The sequence below is a fragment of the Bubalus kerabau genome, chromosome 4, assembly GCF_029407905.1.
Source record: "Bubalus kerabau isolate K-KA32 ecotype Philippines breed swamp buffalo chromosome 4, PCC_UOA_SB_1v2, whole genome shotgun sequence".
Classification (NCBI taxonomy): Eukaryota; Metazoa; Chordata; class Mammalia; order Artiodactyla; family Bovidae; genus Bubalus; species Bubalus kerabau.
Window position 1 is genome coordinate 109187268 of NC_073627.1, and position 21443 is coordinate 109208710.

The 21443-nt window shown below is 43.8% G+C and overlaps 1 protein-coding gene across 14 annotated transcripts in view; it reads right to left on the reverse strand.

The window, feature by feature from the left end:
• KANK1 (KN motif and ankyrin repeat domains 1) overlaps positions 1-21443 on the reverse strand; it is a 215124-nt gene that overhangs the window by 26383 nt on the left and 167298 nt on the right. For 9 of the 14 annotated variants that reach the window (XM_055578237.1, XM_055578235.1, XM_055578236.1 and 6 more), the window contains one exon: positions 2146-4818. In XM_055578237.1, coding sequence (XP_055434212.1) covers positions 2146-4818 — 2673 coding nt within the window. Of the gene's footprint in view, positions 1-2145; positions 4819-6830; positions 6982-18835; positions 19108-19200; positions 19268-21443 lie in introns of those variants that run through there. The other 5 variants (XM_055578246.1, XM_055578232.1, XM_055578231.1 and 2 more) reach the window with 5 other exon arrangements.

Here is a 21443-nt window from a genome sequence, read left to right on the forward strand (position 1 = left end):
ACAAATGTGATGGAAATTACAGAAATACTTTAAAGTTGTTCTTGTGTGCTCCAAGAGGGAGCTGCCACTATGATCAAATAAGTGCTATAAAAAATATTTATGTTTTGTTCATGAATGTTGTAGGTTTCCTAGATTTTAGCTGATTATTTAGGTGTTTATGTGCAGGGTCAGATCTAAACAGTGATGTCTGGAATGTCAGGGTGACTGGAAATAAGACCAAAAAACACTGCAACACAGCCAGACAAAACCTCCACCCGAGTCTTGATGCTCTGGGTATCAGGCGGATTACACCAACGATACAGCTGAATATTTCTGGCAAGAATGTGAAATAGAAACCCTGGTTTGGGGAGGAGGGAGGAAGCCTAGCAGGAAAACGCTCTTAGAATGGATGATGCGCTGTACCATCTGTGTCTGGAGGTATTTAAGAGTCTCATTTTTGACTTCAACATCTGACATCATGATTTTTAAAAAGCAGTGGAAACAGACATATTATTAGTTACTTAAGACCTTGCTTTAGTTCACACATAATTTTAATCCCTTTACTCTAACTAAAATGACTCCCTATATATTCATTAGACTCTTGATTCCAAAAGGCAAAAATCTGTTATACATCAGCTGTCACTGTCATGTTCATTTTTTCTTCCACAATAAGCTATCTGTTTCACAGCACAGTTACTAAAAAAGGAACATTAATTCATGTTTGCGGGTGAAACCTCAGAAGATACAAAAATAATCTATTTTGAAAAAACCGTGAAAAAAAAATAATCTATTTCAGTCTATGTTAACCATTGCCTTTTTGGCTGTTGAGGGAAACAAAGAATTTGAAATTTTTGTTAACTTATATTTAAGTCTCTGCTGCATGTTTTCACATAAATTTAATGCACACCATACCAATCACTTAAAGCATTTTAATTCATTTTATGTGTAGCACTTGGCTAGAGCAGAGAGTGTGCTTTTAGTAACTCTGCAAACCTCACACTACTGTTTAGCATGTCAACAAAAGAAACCAGACTGGCATGCTAGCAGCACTACCCCAAGGATAACAAAGGTCCCTGTGCTCACTGTAAGCCAGTGATGAACACACTGACAATCTTATGGGATGGATGTCCTTTGAATGACCATTTCACAATGAAGTATAAAGAAGGATGACATTCCTTCCCTAAGGCACATTGGTTCATGAGAGGTGAAGAGCCAGGAATGGAACTCAGTGGTAGGATGATAATATGCACAATGAGAACCACACGCAACTGACAAGGGAGCTCATTTTAGTGCGGCTCACAGGGAAATAGCATGTGTCACTGAATCTTCCAGGGTAATTTCTTCATTATAAACTTCAATTTAAAGAAAAGCAAGGGTGAACAGGAACCCCAGTGAACAAGGGAAAATATGAGAAATACAAAAAATGTAAGCCTCTAACAAAAGAACAGTGTTGGAAAGGCCTCCCTTCTCTCAGAGTTCTGGCTCCCTGTCAGAGGCCTTCCTGGACCATCCTATCTCCAGCAGTCCCCACCTCTCCACCATCACTCACTGTTTCTCTAAGTGGAGTTCTTTTCTTCATAACATGTACCACTTCCCAACATATTTAAGTATATTTTTATTGCCTGTGCCCCAACTGGAATAATGTAAGTACTATGAGAACAGGACCCCATATCTATACTTAAAACAGAGCAGGAATTTAATCATTATTTGCTGAATTAATGAATTTGCATGAATTGACAGAGTCTCTCTCCCCTAAAAGTTTTAGTTAAAAACACTTCATACCGGTATTTTTTTTATTGATCGTATACAGGTAATTGTGGTTGAAAACAGTGCAGGCTGCCCTGTGTAAAATCAGCAAGTAAATAACTAAAAGACAGCTATCAAACTAGCAGCCTCAGAAGACAGCCCCTAAGCCAGGCAACAGAACTTGGCTTTTCTTCTTCTAGTCTTAGTCCTCAGCCGGGGAACGAAACTACCAGATAATGAGAATCAGCAGAGCTGTTTATGGGTTTAGATTCTTGGTTTTCGTTCTACCTATTACCATTCTAAAGTCTTCTCCATGGTTCAAAAAATTGGCTCCAGCAGTTAAAAAAAAAAAAAATCTCTCCTAGATTTCCACTGTCCCCACCCTCCCTCACTCCTAGGTCCCTCAGAAGTGCCACCTACCTGTGACCTTACCCAAGCTAGTTTTCAGGAAGTCAGGGTGCCTGAGCTCTTCAAGGCTTGCAGACTTCATGACAGAGTTGATTGATGATAAGGTGCTGATGAGCTGGGAGTTGAGGGAGCCAATCTGTGAGTGAGGTTCCCCAAAAGCTTCTGCCAGTTCACTGTAGTTCTCAGCCAGCAGCGCCTGCTGTTCCGCCAACAGCTTCTGGACACGCTCGATGTAGTGATCCAAGCCTGTCTCCATCCCAGACGGTGCCTGGGGCTGGGGGCTCTCCACGAACTCTCCTACAGGCTCGTCCCCAACACCTACACTCCTCCGGCTGCCTGTCGGCCCCACAGTCAACTGGGGAGGACCACATGCTATGGTCCTCATTTTGAGGCCAACCAGATAGTTGTCGTTAATACTGATCTGCCCCACGCCTGACTCTTTGGTCTTCACAGCTGATGGCCTGTCAAACCCAGCGTTGCCAGAGAGCACCGTCCCCACTCCGATGGACCGCATCTTGGTGGAGCTGACGTCCTTGACCCGGCCTTCTCCCACGGCTACTGTCCGCATCTCCACAGTGTGGGTGCTGGTCTGCTTGTCCACAGTGCTAAGGGAAGTGTTGGTAAAGGATTCTGTGAGAGTGGCCACCTCAGTGTTGGTGAACTGGCTCACCTGTTCTACAACTGTGCTGGTGTGCTGGCTCACAGTTCGAGGCACTGCCATGACGGCAGCTTCCACCTGGCTGACAGCCTCTGTGTTCACACTTCGGGAGGCGCACTCCTTTGGAGAGCAGACGGTCACATCAACAGAGCAATCTCCGCAGCCAATGGAGCGCACTTCTTTGAGATTCAGGTTGGTCCTGAGGAGTGCCAGGTCATTCACGGACTCCTCCGTGTTGCTGCCTGTTTCACAGACACTGATGTCCATACCTATGCTCTTGTCACACATTTCCACCGAACGCCCAATACATCTGTCATGCATTTCCACCCTTTCCTTAACAATCCACCAATTCATGGGCAGCTCAGGCCCCACCTCTTTATTCTCATGATCGGGCTGGCAGGAGATGCCTACACTACTTGTCTGCACACACGTCCCCACACATGTGTCAACCACATCCACGTGACTGCCAGCCATTTGGTCTCTGGTGGGTACCACCGCCTCCACCATCTTGCTGAAAACAAGCGGCTGGGCCATCATGGCTTTATCAACTTTTTTCCTCGAGCCAGCAGCTTGCAGCTCTTGCTTGAGTTTAGTCATCTCCCGGTCATGGGTGGTTTCTTTAAGCTGTACTTCCAGGCGATAGATTTTATCCTTTAAGGCTTCTATGGTTTGCTGTTGCAGCTCAATTTCTTTGTCAGCTTCAGTAGTCACTCCAAGCATGGCTTCTGTCACACTGACCCCAGAATTCCTTGTCTCAGTGACCATGCCGACAGCGGCATCCTTACAGGACCTGGCGCCCCTGCAGTACACAACAATGTCATTCATGTCCTCATCGGCACCCACAGCCACAGACCGGAACTCTTGAGGCTGACACTCCCCATTCCCCCTGAGCTCTGAGGAGGCCTCATAGCTGCTGTCCTGGATCTTCTGCTCCAGGGCCTGCATGTCTGCTGTGAGCTGCCGGAATTCCTTTATTCTCTGGGTGCTCTGCTCCACGCTCTCCATTTCTTCCTCCTCATAGTCAATGTATAATTCCCCACCACTCCTCCGGGTCCTGGACAGCTGTTCCAGCTGGGATGCATTCCCAGCACTGTAGGACCGCTTTCTCACACCACAGACATCGTTCTGGGATGCCGCTCTTTGGTTTTTCAGCTGTGAAGCCAACTGTCTTTTCTCCTCTTGCAGGACAGAGATCTTCACCTGGAGCACAGGGATGGTTCGCACCTGCTCTTCTAGCTCCTTCAGGCGCTTCAGGGCAATGGCCATCTGCTCACGGATGTGTTGCAAGTGCATGGGGCTCACGTTGGTCACTGGTGTGGAGATCCCTGAGCTCAGGGGGCTGTGACGGATGGAGCTCCCCATGGAGGAGGTGGTGGCAGCAGCTGGGGCATAGCCACCATAATCCCCATTGCCTTGGTATCCATTCTGAAGCTGGGGCATGGTGGGATTGTGGTTTCCAGAACCCAGAAAGGAGGAAAGGGAGCTGGTGGAGCCCATGCCTCCAAAACTGGCCAGCCTGGGCCTTCGGAACTCACCAGGTGCCACCTGCATGGTGACTCTCTCCTGCTCAAGTCTTCTCCGGGTCTCCATCAGTGTCTTGGTGACATGAAGGTTGTGCTTTGGGAGTTGTGGTGATGGTGGTGGCAGCTGTCGGCTTTCTGGGATGGTAAGAAAAGTAGGAGAGGTCTCCAGAGGGGCAGGTGGCTTTGAGATTGGGGTTGATGTAACTTGGCTTCGGCCTAGGGGGAATCTGGGGCACTGCCTGTTGTCATCACTGTTGGAGGATGAGAGGGATTCAGTAGAAGTCCACACGCCGTGCTGGCCAGGTGCAGCCCTGGAGTCTGGGCATGGCCCAGATGGCTTCCGTCTCTTCTGGATGTTCACTTTCTTGATGGTGTTTCCTTTCTGTATGTCATCCACGTATTTGAGGAAATCTAAGTCTAGTTGGTAACCATAGGGGGTCTCCACAAAATAGGGATCTTTTTGTTCCCTGTCTTGTTCTCCATTCAGAATATCATCTGCTTTTCCTAAGAGAGAAAGAGGGGAGATTATTATAATGTCATTAACACATACAATGATAAAAACTAGTATTTATGTATGTTGTAGCACGGTAAGCAAATATGATTTAAGAGCTGACAAATCTATGTTCTAATCCGGAATCTACAACTTAACAAATGGGTGTTAACAAACCTCTCAGAACTTCAGTTCACCTCTGAGTAAAAATGGAAATACAAGTATTTAAATCATAAGGCTGTTAAAAATGATTTTTAAGAGCCAGGCACATAGTAAGTCCTTACCAAGTACTTTGAGTTTTTTAAAGAATCATTGAAGACTTGAAAGCATTTTCAAGTAGATAATTTCATTTTCTGTCTACAGTCTTTTGAAGTATAGCAGTCACTAAGACGGCTATTTTATAAAGTGTACTCTGAGGCAGAGAAAGTGAGAAGTCTTAAAATAACGGAACAAGTCAGTGGAGAGCCAGGAAGCCTGGACATGAGTTTGCCCACCTACTGCTCTTTTGGAAACTACACAGTCTTTCTAAACCATGGCTGAGGTACCGCAGAGCCTGACCACCCCTACAAGATCATCATTTGCCTAGACACCTTCCTTGTAGAGAATGCTGGGGCACATGGGACACTGAGTGACTAACTCCAGCAGCAAGGGGGCAAGAACAGTCTGTGGATAGACTTCAACTATATTTTGTGGCTTCCTATTTAAAAACAAAACAACCTCTATCCCAACAGAGGAGGAGAAGTTGTTTTTGTTTCCCCCCCCCCCCCCTTTGACTTCTTCTGGACAAAACATCCACTATTTCAAGAATACCTTGTTTTGTATTTGTGATGGATCCAAATAGATGCAAAAGGAGAATGAAAATAAGGGCAAACTTATACTCCAAACACTGGATCATATGGCATTCGATAAACGCTACTTCTGGCTAAACCAAATGGTTAGAAAAGGAAATATGAAACATTCAAGGCATAGATCTTGCTGCTGACCTGAGCTATGCATTTCAAACTGAAAACCAAGGTTGTTTTTGTTTACATTGTAGGATTAAGCAATGTGTTTTCCTAGAGTCATGATAACAAGATCTGCATCTGAGTGTTATGGGAAGGATCCCAAAGTAGTGGCTCAAAATGCAAGCCATCAGTACCCCTACCTCTAGTGTTAGTTGCTCAGTGCTGTCCGACTGTTTGTGACCCATGGACTGTATTCCACCAAGCTCCTTTGTCCATGGAATTCTCCAGGCAAGAATACTGGAGTGGGTAGCCACTCCCTTCTCCAGGGGATCTTTCTGACCCAGGGATCCAAGCCTGATCCCCTGCATCACAGGCAGATTCTCTACCTTCTGAGCCAGGAGGGAAGCCCTATGGCTACTCCTATCCTGGGCATAAAAACCCACCTGCCCGCTGTCAAGGCCCAGGTACTTCCAGCAATTTGGATTGCTGGTATGTGCTTCCCACACTCAACAGTGCCTAATGTGACACCCCACAGTGTTAATGCTCTGAACAAACCTTTTGCCTACATCTGCCCGCTTTCCTCTAAAATGCTGGAAAGAAAAGTACAAAAAAGAAAACTGCCAGAGACAGGAATAAAAAGTACCCTTTGTATCGTCATTTAAAACGCCATTAAGTTGTTCTAGCTGTTAAAATTTGTGAATAAGATTTCAATTCTAAGGCACGTGGATAAAGAATCTACTGGAAAGAGGTGCTCAGCAGCAAACATTTTCTGACCTAAGGCGCTGATGAGGAGCGCGGCGTCGGAAAACTTGTGCTCCAGCTAAGAGAACGTGTCTTCTTTCTTTCCTTTTTAACTCTACAAGGACAACATGCTCACTCAAAGTATGCAGCCAGACCTGTTTCTAGTGCTGTCTGAAACTCCATAAGCAAAGAAAAACTGCAGGCTCGGGACAGGTAGATTCTAAGCTGGGCTGGCCCAGGCCCTTGAGGCCAGCGCTCCCTGCTGCCGCCCCGGCCGCGGCCGGGGACTGGGCCCCGGGGGGAGCCCCTGCCCTCCCCCCGCCTGCCGGTCGCACACCTACCGGGCGCCCGCTGCGCTCTCGCCGGCTGGCCTGCCGCACTCCAGCTCGCGGGCCCAGGCTCTCCACCCTTCAGAGAAGGAGGGCGGACACCGGGAGACTCGGCGGCGGGCCGGGCGCACACGCCATAGGCCGGGGCCGCACCAATGAGCTCTCAGCGGCCCGGCGACCCCACCCCCGCACACTGAGCGGCTCTGTCCCGCGTTCGCACTGCAAGCAGGAAGCCCGGAGCTTTCGAGAGCGTGTGTTCCTCTTGCCAGTTCTGCCAAGAGTCAAAATAAAGCCGGCAGTTTAAACGTCTCCACAGAGAGACTCTGTCTCTGTCGCACCGGTCCCTTCCTCGTGAAAGAGTGTGTGTTCTGCTGTGGCAACTAGCGGCCTCGGCTCTGGGCCACCTGAACAAGTCGGGACACAAAGGGCCCCACTGTTCATGGCGGGGTCTCAGCACCGCCCCCCGCGCGTACGGGTTCCCAGCGCCCGGCTCTGCACACCAGAGTTATCCTTGAACAGTGATCATCTCCACTGAGCCTTTGCCACGACTGAACGTTTCTTTAAAAAAAAAAACTTTTAAAAAACCACCTTGCTTAAAAAAAAGACAACTATGCTGTACACACATATATAAATACAGTACACTAGTATAATACTGTAAAGCAACAATATTTCAATTTTAAAAAGAACACGAAAAGGAATTTAAAAAAATATTATGCACAAACCATTTAAAGAAAAAGTCACTCATATCTCACCACCTAGTGGCAATTTTTAGTATTTTGGTATAGCTCTTGTTTTTCTGTGTATGTCTTAACATAGCTAATTTTCCCACTTAAGCGTTTTCCTTAGGAAAGGTTAATTTTAGTTTATTACTCTTCAAAACTTTAAAAATGCATTAACGTCAAGGTTTAGAAAACAAAACATGTCACACTTTCCAGAGAAATTCAACCGACTTATCTTTAGTTATTTCTGAAGTTCAGGAAAGGTACAGGTCACGCTGAATTATCCCCAGATGAACTTTGGACTTCTAAATCTGGGAACCAAGGGAGGTTAGAATTTAACCGTGTTGAGCTTGATTATTTCCTAATAGTGTTCGATTCAGATTCTCCTGAGGACTTGTAATCCAAATTTCATTCTCTAGCAACTAAAAAGGAAGATGTATTTCTCAAGGTGTCATTTTTCCAAACAATTCTTCACAGTACAAATTATTCTACTGTTAAGTAAAGATACCTAGTGTCATGATTATTTTATTTTCTGCTTTCCAATCTACCTTTACATACATTAACACGAACAGGGCACTTACAGTGCCCTGATTTCCCAACTTTTTCATGTGTTTGTCTTGTCTCTCTGTACTAGACTGAGAGCAACAAATTTAATTTTTAAAAGCTCCTTCCTTGCTCTCCCTTCCAACCACACACATGAATTAACAAGATGCTATGAATAAAGATGTTTTATAATGTTTACTGAAGTAATAACTGAATATACAGTATAACCAAGATCTCTGAAAAACATTTAAATACTCTGTAGTCTGAAGTTGCTTGTTCTATATTAGTGTTAAGGACATTTCTTATTATGATGCTGTTTCAGTATTTAGGTTCGGGAATCATGGGTGATTTTAATGTTTTTTTTACTGGTTTAAAAAATTTTTTTACAGCATATAGGTATTCATCTTTTAAAAATATGATTATAAGTCACTGTTTTGAATACTGAAATAATACATTGGAATGTACTGAAATAAACTCCAAGATAGCTCATATGGCAGAGGAATGTATGGGGCAGTCATAGCAAAGATAACCAAATGCTCCTCAGTATGTGCTACCTCACCCTTCCACATGAACTGGACTCCCTTTGTTTAATTGGGCAAATATAAACACAGTATTTCCCCAGCTTCTCTCACTGTTAGTATGTCCATAAGCAGATATGTCATGCAACAATCCCCAGACGCCTCCCTTACAAGACACAGGACTAGTTCTTGGACATACTTTCTCTTTGTTTCTTCTTCTGTCCTGCTGTCTGGAATGCAGATGTAATGACTGGAACAGCAGCTGCTATTTTGGACTTGAGATCACACTGAGGGATGGAGGAACAAGGTGCTTGAAGGAACCTGGGTCTATAAGAGCTTTGTGGATCAGAGCACTATACTACTGGAAAACTTACCTCCCTCTACACATTTATGTGAATTTATATTTAATTTTGTTGGCTATTGTTTGCTTGGAGTTCCTGTTACTGAGAGCTAAACAGAACTCTAATGGATACAGTACTCTTTAACCAGTGTTGTCTTCTCCCCCTCACAAAAATAAAAAAAAAATAATAAGAAAGAAAATTAGGACCAGATCTTGAAAAGAAAAATGTTTAATAATAAACTGGGGAGATATTACATTAAAACTTTTTCATCACAAAAAAATTGATAAATTCAAGAATAATTAAGGAAGTGTAAAAACAAAGTGAAAAAAAGTCTCTAAATGGGTTATTAAGGAGACTGTTAATGCCTAAAAAGCCCTTTTGGACTAACAGAGTTTATATGAAGCCAGAAACCACTGGCTGTTATCTGCAACTGGAATCCGGAAAGTAACAGCTTCCAGTTAAACAGTCTGGAATCAGAAGGGTGTCCCTGGTGTTTACAAGAATTTTCTGAATGTCTGGAAATCCAGAGGTAGAGACTGTTCCTGGCACCACCTCTACCTTCATTATATAGCATTTATTGAAAGCTTAATTGGGTGCAGAAAATGGTCCTATTCAGTGGAAAGAGTAGGAGGAAGGATTTATAAGAAATAAAAGGAGGTACAGTCTAGATGTGAGATAAATGCCAAACACCTGAAACATAACACTAAGTTAGGTCAGTTACAAAAGTATATTATCAACAAGAACAATCTGATGATATATGAAAAAATGATCAATACTGGAGTTAACCAGGAGATGAATTCTGAAGACAAGGTAAGTGATGACAGAGTAAAATGCAAAGAGGGGTTGATGAGCCAGGTAAGAGTCTAGTAGTGCAAGGAGAGAGGAGGCTAGAAGAGAGGGGGGTGACCTAGTACAGAAGGGGATACTGCACTGGGTCCTGGAGCAGGGGAATCTCATCACTGAGAGGTTGCACACCAGGCCATGTGCTAGGGACTGAAACAATCAACAAGGAGTGTCTTCACAGCTGTGTGGATTAGACCGAGGTAGGGAAAGAGATTAAATTCCAGAGGACCAGTTAAAATGTTATAGTACCCAAATGTGACGTGAGGATCAAATAAAAAAAAATGACACATATATGTTTACCTTATATGTATAGTTAATACTGATTCTCGAAAGACAATTTTAGTAACACCTCTCTCTCCCCCTCCCCCTTTCCTGCCCTTTCCAGTTATTACTGTCTTCCAAGTACCGTTGTAGGAGCTGGGGGACACAGAGTAGACAAAGGAGACAAGGTCCCCTGTTCTCACAACGCTCAGTCCAGTGTGGAGGGCAGGGGGAGGGCGCTCAGGGGAGTGCATGGAAAAAGAAAGAAAAGGCAAGGCAGAAGCAGAGCGAAGAGGCAGAACCACCAAAATTTATATTTGTGTGTCGGCCTAAGTGGATGGGCTTTAATAGTGCTCTACGTGGCTCTTCAGGGTTGACCTACTTCCTAGACACCAAAGGTCAGAGTCCCTCTTCCATCTTCTATCCCCTAACCCAGTTTGCACAGTTTGCAAACTGGGGAAACCAAGCACCAAATGTGACAGCACCAACTGGAGACAGCTTCCTAAGTCCAGACCAGATCCCCAAGTATTCAGAGAAAAGCTGAAAACAACAAACTGATGGAAATTCTACTCTTTATTTATATACTCACCAGCTATAAAACTAGTGCTCTGTGACAGAGCTAGTGCACAGACTCAAGAACAATTCGGAATGTTCCTTGCAATTTTTCTGCATTAACAAAGTGAAATGGAGATATGGCTATTTCAAAAGTCATTTTGTTTAGATTCATGACATACTATATGGTTTCAACTTTTCAAAGAAGCTAAATTTAATGTCCAAATAATATTTGGTTTGGGAAGACATAAAAAGTAATGTAGTGGCCAGGAGGTAGAAGATTAGAAGGTAAGAACTAGTCTGGGAGTACTAACCTGCTAGTGGTGTTTCTTAACTGGGGGTGATTTTGCCCCCTGGGAGATATTTGGCAAACTCTAGAGACACAATGGCATCCCAACTCCAGTACTCTTGCCTGGAAAATCCCATGGATGGAGGAGCCTGGTAGGCCGCAGTCCATGGGGTCACGAAGAGTCGGACACGACTGAAGCGACTTCACTTTCACTTTTCCCTTTCATGCATTGGAGAAGGAAATGGCAACCCACTCCAGCGTTCTTGCCTGGAGAATCCCAGGGACGGGGGAGCCTGGTGGGCCACCGTCTATGGGGTCGCACAGGGTCGGACACGACTGAAGCGACTTAGCAGCAGCAGCAGAGACGATTTTGCTTGTCACAACTAGAAGAAGGGGGTGCTCCTGGCATCTAGTGGGTAGAGGCCAGGATGCTGCTAACAGCCTACAATGCTCAGGACAGTCCTACCTTCCTCTACAAAGAATTACCCGGTCCAAAAGGTCAGTACAGTCAGCCCTCTGAATTTGTGGATACGAAACCTATAGACAGAGACTGTCTACTGTGCTTTGTCATTGTATACAAGGGACTGGAGCACCAGTGGTTCTGCTGTCCCTGAGGGTCTTGGAATCAATCTCCTGAGGATACTAAGGGCAGACTGTGCTGTTGAGGCTGAGAGTGCCTCTACTAAAGACTCTGAGCAGGAGCAAAACATTCATATATAGCAACTGAAAATTTGACTATATAAGCTGTGTTCTTCAAGTCTTCCATTTTTCAGCAGGACCACAGCATCATGCTTAAGTGACAGGGTTATAAAAATGCCAATTTTGAGCCAGAAACCAGTAAATACTTTTCTATACACCCTACCACAGTGAGCCATTCTTTACTCTGAGTAAAAAGAACTGGAGGTTTACGAAATAATACGTCCTGGTGGACTTTTAAATGGTAAAAACTTTGATATTATTACTCTATCTATTAATTAGGATACAAAGACTTCTTTGTCCTGGTTTCACCACTGCATACTCTAGGCCCAATTACTGACTAGTGGTGCCATGAAAAATAATTGCACCATGTGCCAACACTCTTTTATGTTTTTCTTCAGCAGATATTCTACCTGACTATTGAAACTGAAGAACTCTGCTAATTCCTATTACTGTATTGTCCCCTCTCACATGAAGCATGAAGATTTTTGCTTAAAGAGCTGAGTCAGTCCCCAAGAAGCACATAATTAAACACAGATTCCCATACTTAAAAGCAGCAGAGTGCAAGTATCCTGCTGTTTAAAGCAGTCAAAAAGATTCAACATCAGCTGAGGCTGAGAGGCAGGGAAGAAAAGCAGTAGGATCAACTCTGAGATGAACTTGATGAGAGAGAAGTTCTCATGGAGTTAATTACTCAGAGTATGAAAGTAATTGAGTTAGCAAATCAACTCTCCCTGGCATGGAGCAGGGGACGGAGAAGACAATGATGTGGAACAGGTCCTTCTAGACAGGTTTAACAGGAAAAGTTCTGATGACATTGTTCGAATTAAGACTGAGATCCAAGGAGCTTCTCATACCAAAATCTACGGGAAACTCTATTTGTTAGAGAATACGCAATGAAAAGCATAACAATGTAAGTGTTTCTTCTGTTTTTTTCCAAGAGTGTATGGCCAATGAGATTTTTCTCTTGCTCTTCCAATTACCAAAGAATTGTTTTTCTATCTGCATTTTCCCCCTATCTATCCAATCATTCATTCAAATGATAAGCACCTATTAGAAGTCAGAGCTGGTTCTATAAAGCCTGAATTCCTATTCTGTGAAGTTTATTATCACCTACTTGATTTCACCTAGACTTCTCTTCGGGTTGTAGCTGCTTTAAACGGCTACTCAAATATGCTTTCTTCAAATAAAATGACAACATGAAGGAAAGCAAAAGTGGCTGCCAGAAGTTCATGGGAAATACCAGCTCAACATAACAGGCTTGGTTTGTTTATATGACTAAGTTATAATGTGCTGTTGTTTCTTATATCTGGAACTCTTCATTACTGCTTCTGGCTTCTTCCCCTACATCTTCAGATCTCCTCATAGCTGTTCTTATCTCTGCGTTTGTAACTTGTCCCCACACACATTCCACTGTCTCCCATCACTGCTCCTTTTCATCCTGGTCCCACATTCCAGGTCTACCTGTCCCCACACCCCAGAGACGGAATGTTGACCTAGGGAAGCTGCAATTGTCAGGCTGAAAGATGGGTTTATTCTTTCATTCAGTAAGTATTTATTAAGAACCTACCATGCAGCAAACACTGCTAGGAGTAAATCAAAAGAGACAGAGAGCCTACCTGGATAGAACTTGTGAACTCTAGGAAACAAAGGATGCATAAAAAACTAACAACTATGATAAGTGCTGTGAGACTAAAGTCCAGGAGGTATGTGAGGACAGAGTAGGAACCCCCACCTGGGCTGGGCATAGAGAGTGTTCTGCCAGGGTGCTGTATTTGAGGGGTCCACTGGGCTAAATGTGTGCGTGTTTGTGGGGGTTGAGGGATATTTGCCAGGGAGACCAAGATGGGAGAAATTCTAGGTGGAGAAAACAGTGTATGTGAAACCTGCCACTTTTAGGAACTGAGAAGAGCTTTGTATGATAAGGAGAACACGAAGTGAGGCAGAGAGGGGACCAAGCCCCCGTCACAGAGGTCCCTGTGCGTCAGGTTTGTAGTTCTCAAGTGCGTCAGGGAGCTACTGAAGACAGGAGTGAAACGGTGAGACTTGTATCTTAGCAAGACTGCTCTGGCTAGATGCTGGAGTATGTATTAAAATTCTCTTCCGCAATCTCCATTCAGTTTCCACAGACTGTTCATGTCCCTATGAAATTTTCTTGTGGTATCGCAAATTCCTTTGCATTGCGTGAGTTTTAATTACTGAACTAGGTAATAAGTGTTAGCCTTAGTGTTAAAACAACGAGCACTTAAAAGCCTGCCTGTGTTTGGGGGCAGTCTGTGGCCCACATCTCCCCCCTAAGCTGTTCAGCAGGAAACGGAGAAGGCCTGACGTATCTCAACTCCTCTGGGCAGAGCTGCAGACAGGGATTGGGTTTTTGTATTCATCCTCTGGGGCTCTATGCTTGACCTCATTCTGCTAATAAGAAAGAAAATATTTTCTTTAAACCAATGGATGACTCACTGTAGAGAAAAATGATGGGATTTCCTTTTCAGAAGGTGATTTAAGTACAATAAATCTAATCTGGGAGGGACAGATGGGTGGCATGAGTGAGGGCAGGAAGAAAGGAGAGAGGACATTTTAGGGAATGCAGGCCCTGATTCAGCTTGTTGAGATGCAGAGCACAAACTTGCTCCATATTTGAAACTAGAATGGGCACAGCAGGGGCCAAAGATGTCTGTGAAGCAAAGCTGGCTGACCCTGGCAGCCAGCAAGCATCCTGGGTCCGCAAGTGTCCAAGCGGAGGAGAGAGGGACAGATGGGCGGCACGCTAGTGCAGGCCTGCAGTGCTCCCAGCTTCAGCCCCTGATTCTCTGCCCACGCTGGTCAGGGGCTGAGTTACCCAAGGAAGGCTAAAGATAGAGAATACGGTCTGGGAGAACGTAAGCAATACATCCTGAAAATTCAAGACTTCTACCCACCACAAGGTCTCTGACAAGCTGAATTAATTTCAGATCAGCTGGCCTCTAACCACCTGAGTGCTCTCTCTGTCTGCCTGACAAGGATCTTGCTGCAGGGGACCCCTATTGTTTGAACTCAGACAGCAGGTTCTACCTACTCCTTATTTATCTCAGTTGTCAGCACACATCAGAGTAGCTATTTAAAGAGTGTCAGGGGTCTAGTTAGCTCCCAAACTCACTTTTGGGTTCCACTGTCCAAACCTGGGATAATTTGGGCATCAAAATAATAGGATTAATGATAGTAGCAGATGACAGTCCACTGAATAAATCAGGTATCTATGAGTCCATAATGCCATGAGAAATATATAACAGAGTTCCAACTTATAGTTCAATAAATAAAGAGTTATGAAAACAGTAAATCACCATTTAACAACCATTGTAACAGTAGGCGACTCAAGCAGGAATCAACGGATGCTGAATCTAGTGTGTACAGACTTCCTACTGAAGAACAGGAATTTTGGCTTCAGGATGCCTCACACAAAACAGCTTTCAATCACTAAGGAGAAAATGGTGATACTGTGGAACAGAAAGCTGATCAAGAACCATGTGGACTAGGTGACAAAGGCTACAATCACAAGCCCCTGAGGCCCTGCTCTGACAAAGCACAGGATCAGTCCTCCTGGGCTTCTGCTTGGAAGGTATGGCCTAAATCTGGACATGTCAACAGATTTACCTGAAAGACATCGCATAAAAAGGACAGGTCTCTCTCTATCTTTCTTTAGGCCATGCCACACAGCTTGCAGGATCTTAGTTCCCCAACTGGGGACTGAAATCAGGACTCTGGTAGTGGAAGCATGTAGTCCTAACCGCTGAACTGCCAGGGAATTCCCAGGTCTCTCCTTTTAAAACTGTCAAGGTCATCAAAGAAAGGCTAAGAGCTATTTCAGATCGAAGGAGATTAAAGAGATATGACAAAAGCATGTCTTTATATATATACCCACACATACAAGTACATGTATACATACAGAAAGAGACGAAGCAAATATGGCAAAATATTAACCACTTGAGAATCTGAATGTAGGTGAAGGAGGCAAGAGAGTTCTTTTATGAATTTTCTCTAAGTTGAAATTATTTCAAAATAAATTACATAAATGTAGATGATGATAACCTTCCTCTACTTGTGCCTCCAGTGTCTCTGGGGTACGTGAGAGCAGTCAGCCAGTCACCAGGGAGCACAGCCAATCTGCTGCTGCTCATATGCAAACAGAGCAATCTGTTTTTTATCAAGACTAATGTCTCCGCGCTCCTATATTACATATTCTTTGAGGAATTTTACATTTGTTTGAGGTATCCCTGGAAACTTGCAGAGACTTCTCAAATATTAATCTTGCAGATTGGTTGCCAGGAGCCCCATTACAGAAAATAAAGTTCCAAAGTTCATTTCTGTCGCATTAAAAGTCTTCAACAATTTGGCCCAATCCAGCACTTCCCAGTCCCCAACCCCTCTTCCTCCCAGAACCTCAACATACCAAGGCACTTTCAAGCCTCTCTGCCTTCATTCACTCTGTTCCCTCTTCTGAGCATGCCCTTCCCCAGCCTCTTCCACTGATCACAACTGGGGCCCAACTCAAAATTTCCCATCATTTGTAGAGTTTTCTCTTATTCCTAATTGCTCTGTCCTGGGAAGAAATGGTCACCTTCTCCTCTCCATCCTCCTGGAACACTTTGTTAACACACTGACCTGTGCTATGAGTACCAGGCACATGCCTGTCTTACCCCACCAGACTGCAGGTGTGCTAGGGGACAGAAACCAATTAATACTTATTTTTCTATCCCTCAAGGCCTAGTACAGTGCTTGGCACATAGCATGCTCAGTATTTGTTGAAATGAAAAGCCTCATGCCTAGGCATGTACCATTTGGTTAAGTCTGGGAGGAAGAGCTGTAGTGATTAAAATCAGATACTCTGGGACCAGAGTGCCTGGGTTTGAATCCTGGTGCTGCCACTTTGTGTTGGCAAGTTAGATTCTACTCCAACTATATAACTGGGAAAATAATAGACCTGCTTCACAGTGTTATTGTGGAGCACTCAGAGCTAGGTCTGTGGTCTGCTATTATTATTCACTATTATTGGATCACCCTCCAGTGTTTGGTGAAGCATACACTCCTGGCATACTAGTCCAGAACTCCTCTCTTCCACCTTGCCTTTTTCCTCCCTGCCCATGGAGCTAGGGTTTGAGGTGTCTGTGATATTTTTCAAAATCAAATCAATGAGTCTGCTAAAATCTTGAGGTCTACCTGGTTTCTGCTGGCTGAAGGAGATGCTGGCTTGGCCCTGCAGTGGAGGTGCATGTGTCTGTGTGTGCACACCTGGGCTCAGGGTGAGTGGAGTGTGGATGCTGGTGAGATATAGAGAGAGCCCTCCTCCAGTATCAATTACACATAGGGAGGAGGTAATATAAAACAAAAGCAAAAGCAGACAGACTTCTCCAACCTTTAAAAATATATTATAACCAAGAGGAAATATTTTCTTCTTACAATATCAAACCAGTTAACCCTAAAGAAAATCAACCCTGAATATTCATTGGAAGGACTGATGCTGAAGCTGATCTCTAATACTTTGGGTACCTGATGAGAAGAGCCGACTCACTGAAAAAGACCCTGATGCTGGGAAAGAATGAGGGCAGGAGAAGAAGGGGACAGCAGAGGACAAGATGGTTGGATGGCATCACTGACTCAATGAACATGAGTTGGAGCAAACTCAGGGAGACGGTGAAGGACAGGGAAGCCTGGCATGCTGCAGTCCATGGGGTGGCAAAGAGTTGGACACAACTGAACAACAACAACAACACAATAAGAGGACAAAGGTAAGCACTGATCTTTATGAACTATCCTATTCTCTCTCTAATTAGGTCGTAAGAGCAGAACATTTTTTAACACACTATGCACAGATGTACACTGTAGAACCACTGAATGCACTTCCATGCAGTTGTCCAGATTGGGGAGATGGTATAATTTTTTCATAAAACAAGTACAGGAGCTATAAATACTTCTGAGTTCACAGACCAGCAATGGGCAGCAAGGGTCTGGAATCACACATGCAGCAACAAGGTCTGTATGTATAAAATGAGAATGTTGGTGTAACTCAATGATTTCCAAAGGTTGCGTCCAGACCGCGACCCTTTCACTATACTTCACACAAAGTTCTATAATATCACCTGCTAAGTGATCAAGTGAAGAAAGGAATTAATTGAAGCAGCTGTCAGGCCAGATGAACTCAGGCAGATGGAGCCAGGGGCCTTGCTCTCTAGAGCCCCCTCCATTTGCAGCACTTTCCAGCTTCAAGGTAACAGCTAACACAACCTAACAATCCCCAAAGGCAGCTTCCTTTTGCTGTATCATCAGTCCCACCCTGGGTAGGTCTTAGGAGTCTCGAAGCCAGGCTGCAGGTGAGCAGTGAGAGGAAAGAAAATGGAAAGGGTCACAGTTCCTGAAAATGGAGGACACATTGCAGCAAGGAGGCATGTGACATTACAGAGGCCATGAGGGTCACACAATGGCCCTCTTCTCCAGTGCTCAGTGCCAAATGGAAGATGCAGCAACTCTACCCAGAATCTGTCTCCTAATAGTTGAGATGCCTGGGCTCTTTAGGGCTTGTTCTCACAGCCTCAGCAGTGCTGTCTTCTCATGTCCACCATCTGATTTGAAGACTGAACTGCTGAACTAGAGCCTAAATTTATCACGCATGCACAGAAGGGAACTAGCTTGGGGACTTAATGCTGTTTTCCAAACTTTCTTCAAAAATAACACACTGCTCTAAGCGTACATAGGAAATGTGCCAGTTCAGAGGATAATTCTGTGAAAAGCAGAGAACCAGCACTAGGTTCCCAAAGCTAGGGAACTTTGGGACAGAAAGGCTTTTCTAACAAAACATTATGCCTTTTGGCGAGGTGGGAGAGACTAGCCCTTATTTTGTTTTACCATGTTTACATAAGAAAAAGAAACCAACTTCAAGGCACACTGAGCAGCTCATTAGAAAAACAGCTGAAAACAAATGACCAAAAATGGAGTTACCAACAAGAAAGGAAACTCGGGGAGTTAAGCAAGCCAAGAACTCAAACCTTAGCATATATATACATGCAACCTCTCATTCCCATGACAATGACATCTTTATGTTAGAGCCGTGGCTAAAGCTGAAACTGTCACTGAACCAAAAATCCAGGACTGAGTTATTCTTTCCAGTCTGTAAGAAAAGCAAATATTTTTCATAACATACAGAGCTTGAGTTTATATTTCACCAACCCCCACCCACACGTCACACTCTCCTCTGTTTTTATTTTTTTGGGGTTTTCTTACTTACCCACCCAGAAACAAAATAACTGATTTTCAGCCAGCAGGAAGCCAAGTCTTGGGCCCACTTCCCTCAGCGTTATAGGGCCTGCACACGTTAGCAGGCAAAGAGCCCAGGAGCTGCCGCAGAGCATTTATTTATACCCATTTGGAATTTCCTGACTAACTAACAGCCTGCTGGCCACAGGGTTTAATTCCAGGACTCTTGGCCTCAGTGAGACAGCAAAAACTACCGACGAACAGAACCGCTACAAGGATCTCAGCAACACAGAGGTGAAGACAGGTCTCTCCCAGGCTCCTTCCAGTTTTTCAAACGAACTATGCTCATATTCCTCAGACACATGAAATGCTGCCCTAGAAATGCAGCTGTAATACCTGCTAACTCTTGGAAGAACACAGACAGAAAGGCAGCAAATGTTTCCTCATTCTTCCTGCTGACTTGGTCCCTCCTCCTCTAAACCATCCAGGGCTGAGAAAAGCTTCCAGTCATGACCTGAGCCAGGGCGCAGGGCTGGACTATGGAGGAAATGATTCAGTGCTATGCTGAACCCAGGATCAGCTGGAAGTGAGTGATTCCTTTTCTTGATTCATTCTTATTTATTGCAACATGCAATTTGAAGGCTAAAAACACTCCCATTTGTAAACCACAGACCCAAACCTTTTTTTTTTTTCTTCTTCATAGTTCCTTAAAAATTTTATCCCAACTGGATCATATGACTTTAAAAGACACAGAATTAGTTCCCAAACAAGTGCATTCTGTTTTAGGGGGATAATGTTTTTAAGTGATGTTTTGTTTCTGTTTTAAAAATCTAGTAAGAATCATCTGTCCTTCTAATGGTTTAAATTCATCACCTAAAAAAAGAGAGAGAAAAAGTCCTTTTAAATCTGTTCTTCACCTGTGTGCCTAAGTACACTGGGTAAATGTGACTGATTCTAGTGGAATAAGATTGACTGAACTCTACAGGGCAAACAAGCAAAGCCAGTTCTAAACAGTAAAATGGAGATTAACAAAGATTAAGGATGACTCTAAAGGGCCCGCTTTAAAGAATTCAAAACAGAGGACAGCTATGAGGAGAGAGGCAGTTTTACAAGAATCCCCTGGATCTGCAGTGTCTAACTGGTTCACCTTAGTGCTGGCACACATCTCACCGCACTCCACTTAACCCTTACTCCACCCTCTGTTCCACCTGGTACTGAATACTTTAAAAGTGATACTTTTTGAAACAGACATTTTCCTGTGTGAAGCTACAAAGATCAAACTTTTTAAGATGACGTGGGACTCATCTGGGCTTGTTTTACACCAAATAAACTGATTCAAAGAGAAATAACAAACTAATAAAGAACAAAGTTTCAAGTGCCAGATACTTTGAAATAGAGGATCAAAAAAATTCCAAATTATTTTATCCAACAACACCTACATTTAGACTAATTTCCCCCTTGTCTCTGGACTTTATAATTTATTGAGGTATTTACATACCATAAAATTCACCCATGTTAAGTGTACAGTTTTTGATGAGTTTTAGTTAATATATACAGTTATTTACCCATCTCCACAATTCAGTTTTAGAAAACATTCATCATCCTAAAATTTCCTTAGGCTTGTTTTATCATTTAGAAGTGAAAATTTCTCCTCTGTGCTTCTGAAAAAATTTTGTTATTATTTAGTTACATTATATATTCCAAACTAAGTATTAATATCAAAAGACTTGTTCTTAAGAATTAAACTGAGGAAGACAAAAGCATCTGAATGCAGTATTCCTTTCCCGGAAGGAAAAAAATTCGGCTAAATTTTATAAATATTGTGTTCTGGTAAGAACAGAGCTTATTCTGGAAAGCAGTTGAATATAATTATTTTGTCTGTGTGCTTCTATGAAGCCGAGGTCTAACAGAAAAAGTCACTGTATGCAAATAAACGTCTAGTCCTTTATTAAGGGCAATTTGGGTGGTGGCTCAGATGGTAAAGCATCTGCCCACAATGCGGGAGACCTGGGTTCAATTCCTGGGTCGGGAAGATCCCCTGGAGAAGGAAATGGCAACCTACTCCAGTACTCTTGCCTAGATAATTCCATGGATTGGAGGAGCCTGGTGGGCTATAGTCCATGGAGTTGCAAAGGGTCAGAGACGACTGAGCAACTTCACTTTCACTTTATCAAGGATGACACAGGTTGGGATGCGAGAAGAATTAAAAATAGGAGCTCCTTCTGCCTGAAAAGCATCAGTCACAAAGGTTCCCACTGTCGGGAGGAAGACACACCTGTCTGTCTCTACTCTCCCTTAATTTATATACAAAAGAAGCCACTGAATGTGACCTGGGAAGATGAAGATGTACTCAGGGTTTTTCCTCTGATAGTTGGGCAGTAGCCAGCAAAAGTGACTCCCTGTGAGAAGGGAAATGGGCTGCAGACAAAGGTTTCTGTGACACCATGCTGGCGGGCAGTGTCCCAATGGTCCTTCTCCCTGGATGGTGGTGCAGGATGGTAGCCAAGCGTATCTGTACCCACAGTACTTCTGATGCTTATGTAATAGGCTAACTGCATCAAGACTCTTCTCCCCAGAGAGCCTGACCACTAGTCTAGAGATAAAACCAAAGCTAAATGAACTACTGAGTAGTAACAGTG